At 34.9% G+C, this 16,376-nt stretch overlaps 1 protein-coding gene across 1 annotated transcript in view; it reads left to right on the forward strand.

Annotated features, from left to right (window-relative positions):
- Nucleotides 1-15,653, forward strand: part of chic (profilin chickadee) — a 31,850-nt gene extending 16,197 nt beyond the window's left edge. Inside the window, exons 2-4 of the mRNA XM_081768528.1 lie at nucleotides 9,808-9,979; nucleotides 11,647-11,746; nucleotides 14,133-15,653. Of these exons, the coding sequence (XP_081624654.1) occupies nucleotides 9,808-9,979; nucleotides 11,647-11,744 (270 nt within the window). The 3' untranslated portion in view covers nucleotides 11,745-11,746; nucleotides 14,133-15,653. The remainder of the gene's footprint in view (nucleotides 1-9,807; nucleotides 9,980-11,646; nucleotides 11,747-14,132) is intronic.
- The last annotated feature ends 723 nt before the right edge of the window (nucleotides 15,654-16,376 follow it).

The raw sequence follows: 16,376 nt of genomic DNA on the forward strand, positions 1-16,376 counted from the left end.
ACTTGAGAACTGTTTTTTTTTTTTTTTTTATAGCATCCTTTTTCAACATAGAGGCTATGAGGCGTAGATCTACAGTTGAAGGTGAACCTCCAATCATTTATATGCGTTTCAAGTTTTTAATGCTTTGCGACGGAGAATAGAACATTAACTATTATTGGACCAATGATGCTGGAATAGCAGCATGATTTATTTGCTGGGTAGTTAGCAAAGTTGAATACATAAGGAGTTCAGTTTACCAAAACTCCTTTATATATTAATCCTCTCCGTCTGTTCTGGAGACAAAAGTATCTCAAGAACTAATTGATGAATCACCACTAAATTTAGTCAGAATGTAGGTCAAAAGTGAGGAATTAAGTTCTTTGGAATATTCAATCTCCACCGGTTTTAACAGTAATCGTTATAAAGTAAGGACTATAGTAGCTATTTCCTGATTAACTTGAGCGTCCCAAGAATAAACACAATATTCACTCAGATCTATATTGAACCCAGAAATTGTATACCACTTCCAGTCTAAATATTAATTTCTCCTTCATTTGGTGTACACGTGACACTACTTGTTTCTTCTGTTATACTCTTCTTTAAAGCTTAAGTTACACTTTTTTTTTTTTTTTTTTTTGTCAGTGTTAATTTGTTTTCGGAAAAGGAGCAAATCACTTCGTTCCCTGTTTGGGAAGAACCAATTGTCTTCAGCATGTAGAGACTATCAATAGTAAACCAACATGCAGTTAACATCACGCATTTCTTCATTCGAGCATTAATTCTATTTCCGAGCTTAGTCGGTGCGTTTCATTTTTGGTAGTCTGATCCCACGCTTCAAATTAGTTATACGATTGTGGCATTCTAATGAAGGCTCGAGGGCTCAGTGGTAGTTGTTCTAGTGCGTGGGGTCCCTAGTTAGATCTTCAAATTTGTGGTGGACGACTGGACGACATCGTGTCCGTGGATTTTCTCTACTCCTGTTTCTCCCCATTCTCATTCCACCAGTTCCATCATTCACCTGCCTTAGTCTCCTTTAACCTAAAGGGCATAATCGTGAGGTCTTAAAGGGGCATGTACCCGATGAGGGGTCAAAATTTCGACTTTTCAAAATGTGTTTCCTGGAAGTATGTAACTTCCACAATTCAGCCTGTAAATTTTATGAAGCTATTAGAAGTCTAAGAAAACTTTACTTTTTATGATTCCAGATGAGATCTTTTGTGTAACTTGCTCACTGTGTTTGTTCTTGCATGGTTCTTAGATTATTTTTTCTACCACAAAGATATATTTTTTATCTGTGTAAGGGTTGTTGATACCATGAACTGGAAAGAATTTCTGCCTTTAGTCAGTGCATGCGCGCTAAATAATAGTATTTCATGCGTATTTGCAGTGAACTTTGTTTTCCTTTATTATACTCCATTATTTTTTTCTACTTGGCTGTTGTTTACTTTTCTGCTGCGCTACTTACCTCTTTTGACTATGGGAAGAAGTGGAAGTGTACAAGGAACGTAAATTCTTTGCTAACAGATTCACATTGCGTCTGGTATATACAACATTGCCCAGAGGAACTTTGTAAATAGTTTGATTTCGGACGTGCAAGAGCTTCCAGAAGTAAAGTTGCCGTATTTGCGGATAGTTGTTCTGGTATATCTGATTGTCCTAACAATGAAAGTGGTTTTCGGTTCATTGATCTGAGATTATCTGCAGCAATTCGAAATGCATGTTTCTGTCTCTTGCAGTACCTCGGGTCAGATGCGTGTAGTGAAGTACAAGGATAAGCATTGTGGAATCACATCTCTTTTACAAGTGCAATGCCAAGCTTGTGGAGCTAAGGCTGATTTTTGCACTTCAAACAAGACATCATGCTTGGAGTCTAATATTAGATTCTATCAGTTAGATTGAACAATCTATTTTCATTATCAACCCATTGTAAACCAAACCATATGGTGTCCAAAGGGAGAAAATTCGTGGTGTAGCAAAGTTATAGGGGAGCATTACGAACGCAAACTTTCTTTACCAGAAGCAGTAATGAATCATATTAAGCCAACTTTTCGAGCACTTGCTGACCCACAGCTCCTTAAGGAATGTCTTCACGATAAAGTTTAGAATCTGAACGAAAGTTTCAATGGCATGATTCGATAACGTTGTCCAAAAACGTAATTTGCTGGTGCAAGAGTGTACATATAGCTGTCCATGATGCTTTGTTGTGTTTCAATAGTAGTCCGATCAGGTGTGAGGTTTCGAAGAAGTTAGGAATAACATCAGTTGAATATACAGAAGCGATTCAGAAATACATTGATCTGAAACGTGATGCAAAAGCAGTTATCAATAGAACGACAGAGAAAAAGCTCAAAAAGGAAATGAACAAGGAAGAAATAGGAGGAGGACGTAGAGAACGTATAATAAGGATATTGTGCATTCTAAGTGCTTCAAGTAACCGGTAATTTGTGGAAACTCTGCTAATCTTTACATACGTTTTTCTCAGAAGCACATTGTTACATGTATGTACCTCTTTCTCAGACAACGTAAGGTTTATAGTTCTTTAATTCGTTGTTAGTCCTAGTGATAAGAATGTTTGTGAACTAGAATTATTTTGATTAATATTGGCCATATGATGGTGATTAATTGTATTTCTTATGTGTATTTTAGTACTACGTAAAATACAGCGCATTTTTTTCTCAGCACACTGAATCATTCGAATTAATTTTAGTTCACAAGAAACTAAATGCCGTCCTAAACAAAACCTGCGAATTTGATGCAAATCCATTAATCCGTTTCCGAAAAAAAAAAAAAAAAAAAAAGGTACAAATATTTCTTTCCAGTGATGTGCAATGCGGGTTGCATGCACTGAAGTTAAACACCACTCCACAGAAGCAATTATGGAACTACCTATAGCTACAGGAAAAGTGTCAGATATAGATGTAATAACACCTGAGAAATTGAAATTTTTCTCATCTCCCTCTTTTTCGCGTACATCCCACCTTAAAGATTTCAAAGATTGTAGCCTGACTCACTGAAGATACGGTACTGGAAACCATAAGAGGTTGTGGCGGAGAGCATTAGCATATGTACCTTTGGGACAAGTAAAGGAGACAAGTGATACATAGTCCTCCGTAGGTATGAGGGAAAGGAGAGGGAAGTTTTACACTAGTAATCACACTGACATAAAAAAAAAAAAATACGGAATGAAAGAAATAGGTGGGATGGTGTCACTCGATTTAACTTTTTTAAGTGTTGAAGTCGGGAAGGATTGTATTTCATATTTCGCTTGAATTTGACGGATACAGAAACAAATGTCGGTGAGCACGATATTTTATATCCTTTATTAACGGAAGATAACGATGACTTATTTACGGATTTTCGATACAATCTCCTTTTGAGATTAATGCAGGAAGTAGGTCGCAAATTCTCAATGTAGAATGAGGTGTTTTGGGTATTGTTCACAAATACCCAGTGAATGTTTGAACGAAGTTAAAAAACGTCCCAATTGTGGCTGTAGAGTTTTAAACTTGTTTGTGTGTGGGGTATTTAGACGCTGGTATAAGTCTGTAAGAACAATCCTAATTGATTGGTACAGGGTATATAGTATATTCCAAGGTTTTCTTTCTTTGACGAGCCTTTGAGACTCTGTAGTATTGAGGAAAGTATTACAACATAAATGTGTGTAGAACATAAGGCTATTGTGTATACCGTATTTGTGATATGGTGTGTGCATGCTACGAGCAATTGCAATTGTAGTTGTAACAGTTGTTTAGCAGTAGACTTCTTCCTCTTGAATATGGTTACTTCAAGTATTTAATATTTTCCAAGTACCGTGGAACTAAGTTTTCTGACTACGATTGTTTGCTGGAATATTCTAGAACTGAGCTTGAAGTTTTAACTAGTATTTCAGTAATTCCAGGTTGCTGCAACGTATATTTTTTGGTTGAAGAAAAATTAGTAATGGAATAGCTATCGGTAGTTAAAATATTATCACTATTTTTATTTCAATATTTGATTTATCGTGAACAATTAATTGGATAACAAGGATGCCTATGATTAGTATTTTTATTGGCCGTTTAATGACAGGGTCCCAGTATCAAAGATCGAGTCATTTAAAAGCTCAGGATTTTAGTTCAGGAATTGGCTTTGTGCCGAACAGTGTAATGGATCCGAAGACATCAAAAGAAATCACGTGCGTAAGGAGTGGGCGGTCTCTCTCATTGCACTCATTCTTGTCCACTGAGTACAGAATACTCTTTCAGAAGAGCAACATAGGTTCGGGTTTCATTTAGTCTGCATAAATTATTATATTGTATGCTTCAATAACTAGGAGTTAATATGAATTTAAAGATAACATTCAGCTAATTTCTATGACCCAGTTTCAGTGCAGTTCGCTGTAGTTTTGAGAGGAATGTCTTCTTGAAACTACAGAAATATGTACGTTGTATTTCCAATTTTTTATGTATAAGCTGATGTAGAATCACGTTCAAAAAGTTCTTTTGGTAAGTTTGTCACATTTTCGAATAAGTGGACTTACCTGGGTATATTTCTTGGTAGGCTAGGGAATGAACAGAAATGACAACTTGAGCTTTCAGGTGTGTAATGATTATCATTATGGCCTTTGTTAGGAAGACCTGAATTTATTCCTGGTGGTACACGTAGTTCATTAGGAAATTGTAATTTCAAACAGAACCCTAATTGGCCATTTCATCTATAATAAATTACAAAAATCCGGAAGTGTCATTAGTCGTGGCTAATTGACAGTGTAGTCATCATTGCATAATGTAATTTTGTTACGTTACTAACTTGATTTCGTAGTAGAGGTGCTGATTGTAAGGAGCGGGTATAATCGAAAATAGCGTGGGATTGAAAATAATTTTCTTCAGAGAAGTTTCGTCAGTGAAATCTATCGGAGCAACTGAGTTGTATGTAATAATCGTCCCTTCACCATAGCTCATGTATTATGGTCTTTCATGTGAAAACAAACTCACTATACTCCGTCCAATTGATTTGGTAGCCCCTCCTAGTTTTGTTAGGTAAATGGACTACAATCGGTATTGATCAGATACTGTAATGATAGAATAATCGGTCTTTCTTTCAGCAACCGATTGGTAGCAATACCCTGAAGTTACAATTAAGTAATTTTCAACGCTGTTTTAACAATAGTCACTCTTACTAATGTGTAATAACTATGGATCGTTCTAAAACTTGTATAGAGTAGATGGAGACATCACTAGAGTAACATACTACGATCACATACCTTTTGTCGACAAAATTTCCCCTAGTACAAATTTGTCTTGAACGTTACTTAAAACACAAGTTGCTGCGTCTTTAGTCAGTATGATTGTTTCATTTTGTTGCTGCCGGGCTTTATAGTTTGTCATAATTTCTCATTAGTTAAATTGATCAAGGTTGATTTGCTTTCGTAGTGTACTTTTTGCATAGTTATTTTGTAGAACCTATATTAGAATTTGGGGAGGGGTCAGTGGTAGTACTCGCCTTTGCGAGGAATCAGTTTCGTTCCGAAGTCCTGGAAGTTTGTGGGAGAGAACATTGTCCGTGAGTTTTCTCAGGAGCTCAGGCTTCGTCCTACATTTTCGTCTCGCTACTTCTATAATCATTGACGTCCATTAGCCATCTTCTTTAGTCTACAGGGGACGTAGAGAAGAACTTGATGGCCGCTCACGTTGAGGTTCTTTGAGCGAAATTTAATGATAGTGGGATAATCTAATACCGACAGATGTATTTTCATGTCAGTAAATCTACACTTCTCTCATCTTTTACTTTGGAGCACACATTTTGAAGTACACTTAGTTCCGTCTTTTCTGATGTTTCGTAAGATTATACCGCAAAAGTTAAAATAAGTTTTATTCTAAATGAAATCTAAGATTGACTTCCACAAACTGTAGCATAACATGATCTAGTTAGAGGTGTTGAAGCAGGAAAGTTTTCTTGTAGTCTGAGGCGATAGTTTAATTTTTACTATTGTGACTTCCTTTAATAGCTTCCACTGATAAATATGAATGATGGTTGTCGGTTCCTTGTTTTTTATCCTGACGTTAATTTGCAAGGTGGAAAATGTCTAAAATTCTGGATATAATCGATTGGAGCCGATGTATTTAACCTCATATCAAAATACGACCTGGCAGGCCATATCCGTGTGAAAATTCAAACTTCATACTGATATTGCATAGTCACTTGTGTGTGGCAAAGGTCTTTATTTTTAGTTAATGTGAGCGTTGTTCGTGACAGTACTAGGTATTTTATTGATCGATCCACAATTGTGTACTTGATGCTGCTGTTTGTAAAATCGATTGGCTTTAGAACTCCTTTTGATGATGCAAAGTGTACACATACTTTCAGAATGGTAGCGGTTTAAAGGATGAATATGAATAACTGTAACAAACAGCTGATTCCACTTTTCCGTATAATTATGCAAGGTACACAAGGTTATGTTGCATCCTTAATCAAGATGGGCACCGTTTCATTTCCTGATTTAAAGATGCGTGCTTAATTATGATAGTGAAAGTGACTGAAGTAACACTTTTTATTAATGCGAAATTTAGGTAGACTGCTCGTATATGCTGCCGTTCTCCTTGGACGTACTGACACGCTTTGCTGCACTGTTGATTCCATGTTCAGCTGGACAAAGTTTCATGTCAAGGTCCTTGCCTCTTGCTATTCATTCACCTTGAGCATTTCTGTATGCAGTCCACCCTCCTTTCTCCCATCTGATCTTGATATTGTGGAGCGGCCGAGCCATATTTTACATATTGAAGGCAACCGGGTATACAGCATTCTGACACAAACCAGGACTACTGTTATAGTAAAATATGAGAAATTCAAACTAGGGCGTCTCATATTTGGCAGAATGAACTGAGGCAGGCAAATTTGGAAACCATGCTTTCATGTAACTCAAAGATATAATGTAGCCAAGTTATTCTTCATCCAAACTATTTGTAGGTTTGGTGATACATTCGTTCATCATTAGGTATTGACTTTCCACTCGCTGCATTCATCTGTTCATTTTTGTCTTGTATAGTTCTAATATAATTCATACATTGCTCTTATCAGTATTTATTCGTGGTGAAAGCACTAATCCAGTATCAAGTTTGTCACTAGATATTCTTTTCCAAGTTAAAAGCTTGGGTATGCTCTTTGCTATGTATGTTTGTTTGTTTGTTTTTTTTTTTCTTTTCAGCTTTAAATCAATTCATGACTGCTATATATGGCGAATTTTTATGTATAACTAATTGTGAAATAGTACTTGTATATTTACACTTACCTAATCCACATTCAAAGTAAGATATTTAATTAAGATTTATTTCGTGCTAATTATCAGTTTTGTATCATGGTATAATTTATTTTGTGACAGAGTAATTAAAAAGAAACTAGTTTTGTTTTCTTACGGGTCTTGCATTTCATAGTTATGTACTCAGCCCATTTTCTTAAGCAGCTTCTCACTAGTGCAATTTTAATAACTAAATGCTAACATAGACATTACTATATCTCGAGACAAAAATCTTATTGCGCACGAACAGTTTATTCTTCTGCCAGGTTTAAATTGTGAAATATTTTAAATCCTATGCCATGTTAATTGTTTGAATTCCTCCCAATGAATTGCGAAGTTTGTGGTGGACAATGTAGTGTTATGGGTTTTCTCGGGGGGGGTACTTGTTTCCTCCCACATTCTCATTCCACCAATTATTCCATCATTCGCCTTAATCATAGTCTCCCTTAGCTTAAAGGATATAGTCGTGGGATATTACACTGAGATTTTTTAATGAACCAAACTCCTCTGCACCATTAATTTTTTTCTAACCCAACATTTTTTCTTTTAACAGATGGCATTACGTCATATAATTACACACTTTAAATTTACATGTTAAAATGAGAACTTACAATACTATTGTATTGTTCAGAGTTACAAACTAAGGACGCTACAATATTACAAAACCAAAGTTTGAATGCCGCTACATTAATAACACAAGTGAGGCTGATGGGACAGTGCACACTTAAAGTACTGTAATGTCAGATACTAGTATTGGTTGCAATATTTCGAATACATAGAAGGAAAAGTTAAAAGGATTTAAAAGGCAGTTTCATAAAAGTTCAACAAATAAGTAAACAGTACAGCAATCTCTATCTTATTTTTCACATCGTAGGAAATCATTTATCACGTACTTGATTGTTGACATTTACTATATAGACAGAAGTATTTTTCTCATACGTCGATTCACCCGACTGAGTCTGCTGCTGAACCTCCAGATCTCCTTATATTTCCGAAACAGTTTTAGATCAAATAGCTGTAAACGGCGTTATAAACTTGTCAATTGGGAATCCTCTACGTGATAAGGCGGGATACTTATCTGAGCATATTTCGAAATAAAAAAAAAAAAAAAAAAAAAAACCTTTTAAGGTGAACTTTTTAATCCCTTGTAAGTTATTTTTTCTATTCAAAATTATTGCTATAGTATTCAACACTAATATACTTTGAATGCTGGATACACATCGTTATGGATTCTATACAATTGCGGGAGTATCGTATTTGGATCTTATTTAGTATTTTTAGTTTATCCGTATCAACGCAGGGTCAAACAAGTGGGCTTCCATATGTAATGTAACGGTGTGTATAGATATAGTTTTTCATATTCTGACAGAAGACTTGGTTTGCTTTTAGTATGTAGAAGTCCGTCCTCCCTGAAAGTCATGCTCCCCCTCCCACGCCAGGAACAACTTGCGCCGTGGATATTTCTGTAACGTCCTTAGTTTCTAAGACTTAGTAATGAGCGTGGTATTGTAAGTTTTCCTTTAACATATAAATTTGAATTGTGTAGTAACATATAAATTTGAATTGTGTAGTAATCTGATGTAATGTCTTCTAATTTCATATTCTGTCGGAGTGCGTAGACCAGGCCGAGAACACTTATAATTTTCAATGTATTGAGATACAATACAGTAATAACCTAGGTACTATACATTGAATTTTTACAATCTTTTATTCATCCAAGAAGGAATATTGAACTAAAATAATTCTGTTCTCGCTCTATTAAAATAAATTATCCCTTTGGGTTACCAACATACCAAAATATGATACATCACACTTCTCAATCTTAAAAAGCCACTCATTCTTCATTTTATACCAGGACTTGCACACTCAACTCAGTTCCATATCACAAGCATTTTCTGCCCAAGGTTAACATACCTTTAATCAGTGGTGTCTTTTATGTTTTGGAAACGCTGACATGCAGTTCAGCACTACCAGATTGACTATCTGTCCCTGTTCATATTTGTGTCGTACATTTTATGCCCCAGTTTAAAAGTTAAATGGCCCATATGTATAATTCGGGCTTTTCTTCTTTCAGAATACAGTAATTGGTTTTTTGTGTTGTAATAAGAAAGGATAAGAAAGGTAGAACGTACTGTCATTTCTTCATTGAAATCGAAATAATAATAATAAAAAAAAGTGAGGTTTTTAAAAATTTTAGCCCTTGCCTCTCTGGAATAAACGAAAGTTTTGACAGTTCGAATAATCATGAATTCACAAGTAGTCTCCAAAACCATCGATTACCCCTTGTTTACCTGTTACCATGGTCTTCTATTAACTGTAGATTTGCCTTCTTGCTGTCTGATTTATGGGCTCTGACGTCACAGAATTCAGTTGAAAATAACTGACCTAACACAGCACTTACAATCGCCAAGCGTTGCACGTGCATCCTCAGCTTTACATATCTTACGTGTTGCAAACTACAGATGTTTTCATTGTTTTGATGTTATGTTCGTGAATTCGTTTCAGAATCAGAATTATAACCGCTTATCTTTATTTTTATTTATTTATTTATTTTTCAGGTCTCAAAAGATGAATTGTGCAAACTAGTACAAGGTTTTGAAAAACAAGATATACTCACTTCGTCTGGTGTCACGTTGGCAGGAACGCGTTACATATATTTGTCTGGGACAGATAGAGTTATTAGGGCTAAGCTTGGCAAAGTTGGCGTACACTGCATGAAAACACAGCAGGGTAAGTATTTCTTTTTCCCACTAATTTTCATGCTGCACTTAAGTATCTTGTTATATAGGCAGAATTTAGAACTTTCAAGTAAAATTTTAAGTAGTTTTAGGGTATTAATGTTGTGAACAGCTGGAATGCATTGATGGAGACCTAAAAAGTTAAGTTTCATGTTTTACACTCAGTGGTTCCCAACCCTGTTTGACACACTATGCTTTACTGAACATCAAGAGATCGGGACACACTAGTTTGTGTTTAGATAATAGTAGAGATTATGATAGGGTAATATTAAAAGTTTCTATGAAATAATATGTGTGTAGTACTGAGCATTGTTACCGCCACCGGAGACGTTGCCTGGTATAGTTTCTCCAATTTGATTTTAATTATTAAATGCTTCGTGAGTTTAAATCAAATCCTAAATTCCGCCGCACACGCAATGAGACTGCGGCACATCGGTTGGGAACCACTGTATTAAGTTACTGAAGAATATTGAAACAATAACAAATCTGTATTCTGTTGCATGGTACTGTAAGTAAGCTCAGTTATAAATGCTTCCATACTTCCCGTCACGTAATTATTTTCTCGTTTTCGCAAGTAAACAGTTCACTTCCATCCCGTGCTTCTTTCAGAGCTTTGATCAATATGGTCAAGGTTCCCACAGGCGTGGAAATGTGAGGGTTACGGATTTTTATTTTACAGAACAAATTTCTTTACCTTGCTATTTGGTAGAGGATGTATTATAATAGTTATTTTGCAAAGTTTCTATACTGTATACGCATTATAGATGGCGAAACCCCCTAATCGGGGAAAAAATGTTAATTATTTTTTTAAAAAACATTATATAGACCTGGAAATTTGTACGTCGTGACCTGGAGAAGCCAAGTAAGTGGGAACCCTGATAGCTTAAAGATAACATATCTTTACACGCAATTAGTAAAAGTAGAAGTTAAAATGAGCAGAAATCCATTAGGACTGTAGTTAGACAGATCGAATGATTTTTGTCAGTTCCTTATTGCCATTATTTCTGGCTTTGTCATTTTGTAAGTTTCCCAATTCTCACATTAAATCATAAGCTGGGTATGCGAATGAAGGAACCTTGAATTTCACTCAATATACAGCAATAGAACTGTCTGCGGATAGAACTTGAAAGGACAGTTATTAATTGGTGTTAGTTTAAGTTTATGGTTTTCGACTATCTGCAACAGTTATGAAAAACGTGACCTATGTGCTGCGGACCATGACCAGGGATTGAATCTAATGCATTTACTGGTGCACAAGACAGTCATGCAAAAATAACTTACAGTATAGCCTGCGTCCCTCATTGTACCATCAGCCCTGGCAGCGAGGTTTCGAAAATGCTCAGTTTTGTGCAGCAGTTATAAAGAACATGTATCGGATTTATTTCTTAATTACCTAAAATTTATTTAATCCTTTCATTCCGATGTCGCGCGACCCAAGTATATTACGATGATAGAATAATAGTGCATGTATTAGATTGATTTGATTTGTGCGAGGTGCTTAACAATGTAATTGAACGCAAATATTACTTCCTAATTAATTGTGTGAATGAATACTTCAGTTTCTTCCGCGTTTCTCTGAGAGGAATAGAATAAAATTGATACTTTTTATTTAAATCACTTATTGGTTATAGTTACCTGAAGTTTACATTTTCCTTATAGCTGTGGTGATTTCACTTTATGAAGATCCAATACAACCCCAGCAAGCTGCGTCTGTAGTGGAAAAGTTAGGCGATTACTTAGTGTCTTGTGGATACTAGAGGTGAGTGTAAAGTTACTGGTCTTAAGTTTTTGCATAATTCACACTAACGTAGTAAATATGCTGTTTTATTAAGGCTTCTTGTTCCTACAAATTAAAAAGTAGTTTTGATCTAAAAACCTGTGCAGATATGTCAAAAAGCTTTAGAAAAAAGATTGATGTTCTCATTGAATAATAATAATAATAATAATAATAATAATAAGGAATTTGCTCATTTATAATCTACCGAAAATAAGTACTGAAAGCAGTTCTTAGAGAGATATATTTCACCAGATTGTTACAAATGATCTGCAAAATTATTGTAACCAATCACGGAATTTCATGCAAGTGCCCAATCAGCAGCTGTTATGAATGTATTACATCCCATGACAATTTTAACCTGTAGTTCGTGTACGTTACGTGTTCTTAACTGAAGTTGTTAATGATACTGTAAATAAAGAGTAAGTTTCAACAGATTATTTTGCCTTAAACCTAATTGACGCTTTTAAGATTTGCTTTGAAAGTTTCTTCATTTCACAGCATTCATCAGTGACGTATGAATCTTGGCCGACTAAATTGTTGTGTATGATCATTGTAATATGGGCTGTTTACCTTTAAATAAAGCTGTGAGCAATAGAGTGCACCATAAAGTGTGCAGTATAATTGTACACAGGAATATCGTGCATAATGCGGTTTTATATTACACGTATTGTTCTATAGCACGTGAAACTATAGATGGAAATAATGTATAAGTGGATTGGAGATTTGGCTTGATTGGACGATATTACCTAAAATTTAAAAAAAAGCTTACTCCTTACTGGTAGTTCTTACATCGGTGCGAGGGATCTGGATCGATCCCAGGTCGTGATAGTTTTTGACGGACAACATGGTTTCTCTGAGTTCCCTCGAAACTTTTGTTTCACCTAAATGCTAATTTCTTAAAACTTGCTCGTTTAAAACTTAATTTTCTGTATTATATATATATTGTAGTACTTTCAAATGACGATGATACAAGAAAATATGGTGATCGTGAAAAACAAATTCATTTACAGGCAGGTTTCATACCCCCTACATACCAAAAATCAGATTTTTTTATGTCTGTTCGTCCCGATGTAAATGTTCTCACTTAGAATTCTTATTTGTTCAGTGTATCTAGGCCAGTTTTAATCTTATTTACGTAGTATGATTCCCCAGGGTTTTTTTTTCGAATTTTCTTTCCCAAAAAAAAAAAAAAAAAAAAAAAAAAGGTATTTTACGGAAGGGTAAAGATCAAAATTTGTAATTTTCTCAAACAGCTGTAACTATTTCGTTCATACCTCCATAAATCGAAATTTCATTAACAACTCTATATGTTAGTTTGTAAGTAAATATCCAGAAGATAGTTTATCTTCGGCGTTGGTTCTTTCGGGAAAAATTTTCGAAGTCTACTCTGAAATTTTTTTCGTGTTTCCTAAATAAGTCCTATTAATACAGGTTTAAAAATTACAAGAGGCAGTATATTGTTAGGGAAGGAGTTTATTTCTGGGTAATTTTTCTCAAACTACTCAGGGGACTTTGATCATATTTTAATAGCATCAGTGTTGCGTCGCCACTTCTCAAATTTTATCCACAAGTAATTAACTTTTCTGTACAATTTCCTCAAATATGACTGACGCTATTTTCTCAAATATTTTATTAACCGTAATATGTCAATTCATTTCATATGAAAAATTCTAGAGGGTAGGTTACATTTGTGGCATTTTCTTTGAACTAACACCTTCTGTGTAATCTTGTGGCGCCTTGTGGTCCCAGGATTAGATTCCTGGCGAGATCTAAAAAATTTTCAAAATTCTTTAACCATTCTCCCCTTTTGCCAAAAGGGCATAATTCTGGAACTTTGATATTTAAGAATAGAATTCTATTAGATTTTATTAGTTCCGTAATCAAATATTTCAGTAATAACTGAAAAATGTAATTCAATTTTTAAAAATTGAAGCTAGAAAGTTTGCGGTAGTTTTTTTTTTTTTTTTTTTTTTCTTATTTTCTTATTTTTATTTTTAAACATCCTAACTTTTTGTGGAAAAAAGTTATTTAAACCCATCGTAAATAGACTTCGAATAATGGGGTTTTGCACAACTCGAACGTTTCTTCGAACCAAGCAACCGCATTATGCAAGATTTTCCTGTATTGCATATTGGAACAGTCACCAGCAAAAGTGGGTATGTTGTTTCTCTTAACTTCTGAACGAATGCCACTTTGATTGTTTTTACTTTCGGACGCAAAGGCCAAGTTAATTGTTTGTACAGTTGAAAAATTCATTCTGAAGGTGTTAGTTACTATACATACCTATTGACTCGGTAGTTTTCGTAAGAAAAATTAAGCCCGTAAGAACAGAACAAACTACATGGATTTGTTTCTATTTTTTTTCCAGATAGTGATTAGGGCTGTTTTCCTGGCAACCTGACCAGAACCAGAAACAAAAGGAGCATCGAACTTCGGAGCAAAAGTTTTTTAAAACAGCGAACAGTTGTGTGCATCATGGTTCCGGCTAATTGTTCAGTTAGGGTTAAAACTTGTCTGGTGAAATCTTGAAAACTGCATTTTTCTTTCTTCTCAGAATATCTTGTCCTGATATGTGGCAAGCATGTGTGATTTTTGAAATAAGGAAATGAGCGTTGATGGGTTCCTTAATGTGGATATTTGGAAGATAACTCTCCAAGGTACACCTTGAATCCTATGCGAGGTCAAGTTAGTGTTTGAAAAGTTCACTTCATTTGCATCAACCAGATATGTCCAGCGATATCGTCCTGTCTTCAACTGCAACTAGTCTCGATGCCAAGGTGTGCCTTGCAGATACTTTAAAATACAAAAGAATTATATATATATAAATATAAATATTAAAAAAGTTAACAACATTGTATAGGTGATCCAAGTACGCCCAGTACATTTGATACTGAAATCATTGGCGTTTTTAATCTCTAGTCCTGCTCTTTACCCCCAGTGTGTGTGTGTGCACATCTTCATCACAAGTTGTAGGCCTCTGTTGGCTGGTTGTCTCTAGGCTCCTTTTCCTGCTTAACAATACAATGTAAAAGTATCGCTGTGTTGAGGGATCTGTTAATTGTATGAAACTTAAACGAAAATTCCTGTTCAAAGTGGAAATGCTTGACTGAAGTGTATTGGAGCTCCGAAGGGAGGGCATGTTAATGCAGGTCGTAGTGTGTCCAGAATAGGGCGCTCCATGTGAGGCCTTATGTCTGCATGCACTGTGATTTATTTTTTAATGGTTTGCAGACTTTTCAATATGAAATATATAAATATACACAATGCTCAGTTTAGTGCTAAGTTACTGGTGGATTTTGACGAATTTTGTTTTTATCGTCTAATTGTAAACAGTAAGTAGCTTATTCACAAAATTTCTATGAAATGAGAATGATGTTGTATAAAGTGTCCAGTAAGTTTGGTGGAGAGGCTAGTGGTGATCGTCTGGGAAATTTCTCAGACAGATTGATGGGGGAGTGATAAATTTATTTTTGCAATTTTTTTTTTTAAATCAATAGGATGTAGCTGTTTATATGTTTTTCTATCTGTTTTCCTAATTCTGCTTCTAAACTTTAATCGTAGTTCCAGTGTAGACACTTTGTGTCGTTTCTTGCTCAGCCTTTCTCATTATTCGAAAACGCAAATTTCGTTATCAGTCTTATTTTCCTTTAAAAATCTTAATATTCTGAGATGTAGTGATGGAAATAGTCTGCTGAGCAGCCTGGTAGATTTTTGGACTTCCAAGGCTTGAGCAAGAGCTGTTGTGTGCCAATTGTTCAACCTCGTGATCAGTTTGCTGGGTTTATACTTTTTGTACTAATTTTGATGACTGTTGTATTCCGATAATTTTGAGTAATTCTGAAATTGTACCACTTCCGTTCAGGACTTCCAATAAAAGTTCAAAAACAGATTTCCGTGTTTTCTCTAGCTTGATTATTTTAATTTTTTTTTTTTTAAATTCCAATTTCGTGGTAAGTATCGTTATAATAGATTGTATATAGAGGTAAAAGATGATCGGAAACTTAAACTTGTCTAAGCTTGTTTTGCAACGAAATGCATTGTTTTGCACGGTACTGTCTTAAATGCTTTGCTATTTATGTATAAAGACTTAAAAGAAAATATAGTTTGTAAATGTTGCTAGTTTCACAGACCACTTATCGATCGTGTGCCGAACTGTGGTAATTATTAGTAAGTTAAATTTTCTGTAATATTTGGTTGTTAATTATATTCAAGAAAAGTAAATTCGGTAATTGGGAAGACAGAATCGCAGAGTAAGGTTACAATAATTCACTTTCTTGTACCGGATAAGTTTGTGTAAATGTTATTGTTGCATTTGTCCTTAATGTTGAAGTATTTTTCCCACTAATGTTTATTTTTTCTTGAATATAGTTACATTAGATGTGTAGAGTAGGTGCAAAATATTTCCCTTTATGTACGTAATTGTTTTTGTGTGCATCAAGGCCTAAAGTTCACAAGTGTCAGTATGCATGACAGTGACCGAAAGTGCTATCCTATTTTTATTTTTTTTTAAATAAAAACTGAGGGGACCAAAATATAATAATTCAAAAATATATTTGTGATTCTTGGATTGTGATCTTACAAGATGGGGGAAAATACACGAACTTGCGCCCAA

The sequence above is a fragment of the Thermobia domestica genome, chromosome 8, assembly GCF_964235325.1.
Source record: "Thermobia domestica chromosome 8, izTheDome1.hap1.1, whole genome shotgun sequence".
Lineage (NCBI taxonomy): Eukaryota > Metazoa > Arthropoda > Insecta > Zygentoma > Lepismatidae > Thermobia > Thermobia domestica.